Source organism: Colobus angolensis, unplaced genomic scaffold (assembly GCF_000951035.1).
Source record: "Colobus angolensis palliatus isolate OR3802 unplaced genomic scaffold, Cang.pa_1.0 Scaffold349, whole genome shotgun sequence".
Lineage (NCBI taxonomy): Eukaryota > Metazoa > Chordata > Mammalia > Primates > Cercopithecidae > Colobus > Colobus angolensis.
In genome coordinates this window covers 1,032,914-1,039,239 of record NW_012116810.1, presented here as the reverse complement: position 1 = coordinate 1,039,239, position 6,326 = coordinate 1,032,914, and the positions used below count along the sequence as shown (strand labels likewise).

Below are 6,326 nucleotides of genomic sequence, written 5' to 3'. Positions count from 1 at the left end.
ACCACGCTTGGCTAATTTTGTATTTTTAGTAGAAACGGGGTTTCTCCATGTTGGTCAGGCTGGTCTTGAACTCTCTACCTCAGGTGATCCACCCGCCTCGGCCTCCCAAAGTACTGGAATTACAGCATGAGCCACCGTGCTGAGCCTAAGTATTTTCTGTTTTTACCAATAAATAGTTCTTCCCTCCTGAGCATTTTGTCATTTATTATTATTTGATGGAGTGAATTTGTTTTCCCAAAAATGCTTTAAAATTTAAATAGAGATGGAGTTGTGCTATTTTGCCCAGGGTGGTCTCAAACTCATGGGTTCAAACATACACCCACCTCACTCAACTTCCCAGACTGTTGGGATTATAGGCATGAGCCACTGTACCCAGCCAGTTTCCCCAAATTATTAATGTCTTGTGGATTTTGGCCTAGTTGGAATCACTTTTATTTTAGGATGTCAGATTTTGCAACCTTTGATTTATTTCTCCCCACAATTGTTCTATATGTTGATGTATCTAAGAAGAATGAAGTTACCTCTGGTAACACTCTGAATCTTTGTTGAGTTGAGTTGGAATGAATGATGAGTTTCTTTCCCACCAGTAGGCTGTCACCTAGCATAACAACTTCAATAGAAGAGACATTATATATAGACAGAGGGTAATCTTCCTAAAGAACTTCTGAGGGCATTAGGGGGATTTTTCCTTCTGTGTGGAAGAGAGTTCCACTGCCATCCAGCCATTCCATAGCTGAACTTATGTTAAAACCAACTCCAAGAAACTGAACTTAGATTAGAATTTGGTTGTATTAAGCATTGCTTGACCTAAAGCAGTCTGTGGTTGTGGTTTTAAATTCATGAGTATGTTTATCTAGATGCTCCTTGAGTAGCTGCTGCTTGTCAAGAAGTGACTTTAGTTCTCAGAGATTATTTTTGATCATTCATTGTGAATGGTTAAATTTTTAAAAACAAAAAGAGTGGTTTTAACTAACACCAGCTTCCACAAATGTCGAAATACTAGAGTTGTCGCCAGTTTTGTTATATGGCATCTTAATGGGCATATTCTGTGTTCATTGATCCTATAGTTATTTTCTCAGATTTTGGAGTACTTGACTGATCCTTGTAGAAAAGAAAAATAGAAGTGTTTGTAGTGAATAGACTGCAGTAGAAAACTGTGGCAATGCTTCCTTCACCAGCCCTTCCTTTAAATCGTCAATAATCTCAGCAACACTTAGATAAAAAGATGATACTGCCCCTATAAGGATTTAAAACCAATGCCACGTGGGGAACCTTTGAAAGTAGTCCAAAGGCGTCATCTGGAGAATATTTTGCAATCAGTATTTAGTATGTGTTGAAGGAAAAGTGAAAACAAGGGAGGGTGTCAGAAACTTTAACGAAAGGAGAAATTCTTCTCCAAGTGTCTTAAGCTTTGGATTAAAGGTCCAAGGCAATAGAATATTTGAAAGAAAAGACTATCAGGATGTTAAAGTACTGACTGACTAGCCATGGTGGCTTACACCTATAATCCCTGTACTTTCAGAGGCTGAGGCAGGTGGATCACCTGAGGGCAGAAGTTCGTGACCAGCCTGGCCAACGTGGTGAAACCCCGTCTTTGCTAAAACTAAGAATTAGATGGGTGTGGTGGCAGGCACCTGTAATCCCAGCTACTTGGGAGGCTGAGGCAGGAGAATTACTTGAACCCAGGAGGCGGAGGTTGCAGTCAGTCAAGATCATGCTGCTGCACTTCAGCCTGGGTGACAGAGCAAGACTCTGTCTTAAAAAAATAAAAATAAAAATAAAAATGTTAAAGCATTGATTTAAAATGAAACTTTAAAACGAGTTTGAAGATGAATCACAAGAAATAGTGACAGACTGCCAAATGTAATGTGAAAGTTTTATTTTGACAAACAAAAGGCAGATTTGCAGCACCATTTTTTTTCAAGAATATTTTATGTTAATCTTCTGTGAACATTTTGCAGATTTTTGATTTGAATATTGTGTTTTGCTCAGAAAAAAATGGTAGATGTGATAGCTGATTTTTACCTTTTAAGTAGCTCTACAGGTCGGACACAGTGGCTCATGCCTGTAGTCCCAACACTTTGGGAGGCTGAGGTGGGAGGATGACTTGAGGCCAGGAGTTCTATACCAGCCTGGGCAATGTGGCAAGACCCCATCTCTATATTTTAAACATTTAAGTAGCTGTACCGTGATTTAGGACAATTTATCTAAAGATAAGTATATGAATCAGTTAATTGTTTAATGCAGTGGTGGGGCATTGTGTTGAAGCTCAGTCATGCTAAAATTGAATATTTCTGGTGCTGGTCACAGCTGTTTCCACTTGTTATAAGTTGCTGTATCTAATGCACACACACATATGTGCGCTGGGGGCCCAGTCCTAAAGTCCAATATGCACACGCAGAGAAGACAGCTGTTGCTTTGTTTTAGAGAGTACTTTTTTCTTCCTGCAGCTCAAGCAGACACTTTGGAATTGCTAGTGGAGATGCTGTTGTTAGATACTGGCTAGAAGTTGTCAAGGTCGACCATGAGGCTCTCTCTTCATGTGCTGACCCTTTCCTATCCAACTTCATCTCTGCAACATTCTCCCTTTGGTGTTCAATGTAGTGAACCCCTTGCAGTTTCCAGAAAGTGCCCTGTGGCCTGCTTCTCTCTTAACTCCCTACTGGAATGTCATCCTCTTTACTGCATGCCTGGTCATCCTACTGAGAAGCCTCCCTTGACTCCCCAGCTTAAATTGGTTGTCCTTGTCTGTCTTTTCCTATCTTGTCTACATCCACACATTGCTCATGATGAGTTTTACCTGTGTCTGCCCTCTGCTAGACTGCAGGCCCCTGAACAGACATGTTTTCAGGTTCAAGTCGCTGTGACTGAGTGCCCCGGACACCTAGGTGCTCAGTGGGTGCTGGCTTGTTGGACCTGGTTTCCTGCTGTGCTTCCTTGCCTCAGGCGTGTGTTCTGTACTGAGTGTATCTTGCCTACTCCATTCCTTTTCCACGTGGGCAACGCTGAACATTTGCCCCAGAGTCTGTGCCTTGAGTAATACCTGACATGTAAAGTATCTAGCACATAGGCAGGAACAAAGGCCGGGGAGCTGGCGGGCGCGACTGTGGTGCATTGCCTTCGCATGTGTGTTGCTGGCCAGTTATCCGCTTCTTGCATCACAGCTCCAGAGTCTCATTTAGCTTGAAGTGGGCTGGGCCTTGCACATACTCCTCCTTTACCTCCTGACCCTGTTTAGCCAGGCCCATCGAGGGGGGGCGCTGGAGGAGGAAAGCCCCTGCCCCCTGCCCACCTGGCCCCGGTTCCTGTGTGCTTCTGCAGCGTTCAGATCTTGTTGACAGTGTTCCCCAGGGCCCAGTGCGAGTGGAGACAGAGGCGGCAGCACCTCCTCATGACAGGCCTGCCAGCACCCACTGCCTCTCAGGCGGTTTCCAGTGCGGGCAGTGGCTCCTGGGAACAGCTTCCCGCAGGCGCTTCTATGCACACTTCCTCTACCTGGTTCAGCTGGAAGCTTCTCCACTGTCCATTGGGCTTCAGCCACACCCTCCCCAGCCGTGTCTCAGCCCAGCCCTGGGGACCTCTGTTCTAGCTTGTTCCTTCCCTGAGTGCCCTCCTTCAATCTTCGTATCCATTAGTGCTCTTTTCCCCCCATTAGTCAGTTCCCCGCTCCTCAGTCCCCTGTTAATAATTGTTCATTAAACTTTATTCACATCCCTGTGTGGCTTCTGTGTTCTGATTGGACCCTAGCCAGTACAGGTGCCCTCTGCCTAGGTGGCCGAAGGAACCATACAGGCTTTTCAGGGGCCTAAATGGCACCTCCGTCACTCTGCAGACATCTGAGTTCCTGCTGTCAGATAGGCACTGGCCCACCCTTGGGGAAGTGAGACCGGCTTCAGCCCTGCAGAAGCCCCAAGACTGGGAGGAGAGAAGTAATGAAGTGCGTAGAGCTAGAGATAGAGAGGAGGGGTGTGTGTGTACGCAATGTGACAAAAACTTGAACTTAAAATTTTAGTGTTGTTCTGGTAGGAGCTAAAGGGACAGATAAATGAAAATTAACAAAATTGATGAATACCACTTTACCATAAATGACATTCCTGATAGAAAATCTAACCAAGTGTGGTTTTGTTTGTGAATAGTCTTTTCCTTTCCACAAATCACTTGAGGGCGGTGAGGTTTTATTTTGTCTTCTCATCTCTGAGCTCCTAAAGGGCAAGGACTGTATTTTGTCTTAATTATCTTGTACTCACAATGACTGTTACGTACTAGATGCATAATAAATGTTAGTTTACTGAATGAAGGGTGATAAAACTATTCTGTATTCCATTTTCTACTCCAAGAAAGCTGAAATCAGCCAGTGTGTAGACTGCCAACCCTCAGGCATCCTTATTTCATAGACACAGAAACTGACGTTAAGTAACTTACCCAAGGCTACGCTGATAAAATGTGACTGACCCAGGCTTTGAATCCAGGCTGATACCAAAAGCTTGGCATTTTCACTACGCTTTGCAGTTCTCACCATGAGTGGTTACTGTAGTCAGTCAAGTCCTGTTAGTGTGTGCACACGGACACACTCACCTGGGGGTCCTTTTTCCTCTTCAGAGCCCTCACCGTTTCTTCTAGAGTCACCGACCGCTGGCCATCCAGGTACACATGGTCAGGGTTAGAAAAACTCACGGCTTGAGAGTCGCTCTGCTCTCCATTTGCTCCTTTAAGGATTCAAAAAGTCTTTTAATGAAGTGTATCCACTTGCTAGAAAATTGAACTTGGTACAAGTTGTGGAACATGTTTAGTTGCATAAAAGTTCAGTGAAAGCTAAACCTCAGGGAACGTACGTGCTCTTGAAACACTAACTCTTGCCGTCCCTCTTTCCTCTCAGGTGCTGCTACCCCCGTATGATGATGCCACTGTGAATGGTGCTGCCAAGGAGCCGCCGCCACCTTACGTGTCTGCCTAAGCCTTCGAGTGGGCGGAGCTGAGGGCAGCAGCTTGACTTTGCAGAGATCTGAGCAATAGTTCTGTTATTTCACTTTTGCGATGAGCTCTCTGAGCTTGTTTGTTGCTGAAATGCTACTTTTTAAAATTTAGATGTTAGGTTGAAAACTGTAGTTTTCAATATATGCTTTGCTAGAACACTGTGATAGATTAGCTGTGGAATTCTTCCTGTAGGATCGGGGATATAACGGGCTTCACTAACCTTCCCTAGGCACTGAAACTTCCCCCAAATCTGATGGACCTAGAGTCAGATAAGTCTGCTTTTGTACCTGCTGGGCCCCAGAGTTGGGCAGTTAGTCACATTTTTTCTCTCTGTTCCCTCACTTTTGAAAATGTAAAATAAAACCAAAAATAGACGACTTTTTCTTCAGCCATTCCAGCATAGAGAACAAAACCTTAAGGAAACAGGAATGTCAATTGTGTAATGATTGTTTAATTAGGTAAATAGAATTCCTTATGTTTGTGTTACAAGAATTTCCCCCACAACATCCTTTATGACTTAAGTTCAATGACAGTTTGTGTTTGGTGGTAAAGGATTTTCTCCATGGCCTGAATTAAGACCATTAGAAAGCACCAGGTTGTGGGAGCAGTGACCATCTGCTGACTGTTCTCATGGATCTTGTGTCCAGGGACATGGGGTGACGTGCCTTGTATATGTTAGAGGGTGGAACGGATGTGCTTGGCACTGCATGGGATCTGGTGCCCCTCTTCTGGATTTGCATCCCCACCCAGGGCCTGCTCTTACTAACTGTTCTGCCCTAGCTTGGTTCAAGGCGGTCATCCAACTGACTTTATCAAGTGGAATTTGGATATATTTGATATACTTTTGCCTAACAACATGGAAAAGCGTTTTCCTTTCCCTGCAAGCTACATCCTAGTACTTTGAACTTCCAAGTATGTCTAGTCACCTTTTAAAATGTAAAAGTTTTCAGAAAAATGAGGATTGTTTTCCTTGTATGCGCTTTTTATCTTGACTACCTGAATTGCAAGGGATTTTTATATATTCATATGTTCCAAAGTCAGCAACTCTCCTGTTGGTTCATTATTGAATGTGCTGTAAATGAAGTCTTTTGCAATTAAAATGAGGTTTGCTCACATCCAAGATGACCTTGTGACTCTGCTGTTTGTGTCTGAGGACCTTTCTGTCCACATATGGCCAGGCAGATGCACCCAATTCAGCCTAAGGAGCAGGCTTTATTGCTTGTTTTACACTTTTTTTTTTTTTTTTGAGACAAAGTCTCACTCTGTCGCCCATCCTCTGCCTCCTGGGTTCAAGCAATTCCCTGCCTCAGCCTCCTGAGTAGCTGGGATTACAGGCACCCACCACCATGCCT

At 44.0% G+C, this 6,326-nt stretch overlaps 1 protein-coding gene across 3 annotated transcripts in view; it reads left to right on the top strand.

Moving 5' to 3' along the window:
- Positions 1-6,094, top strand: part of LAPTM4B (lysosomal protein transmembrane 4 beta) — an 85,157-nt gene extending 79,063 nt beyond the window's left edge. For 2 of the 3 annotated variants that reach the window (XM_011952740.1, XM_011952741.1), the window contains exon 7: positions 4,877-6,094. In XM_011952740.1, the coding sequence (XP_011808130.1) occupies positions 4,877-4,954 (78 nt within the window). In that variant the 3' untranslated portion in view covers positions 4,955-6,094. The remainder of the gene's footprint in view (positions 1-4,876) is intronic. The other variant, XM_011952742.1, reaches the window with a different exon arrangement.
- The last annotated feature ends 232 nt before the right edge of the window (positions 6,095-6,326 follow it).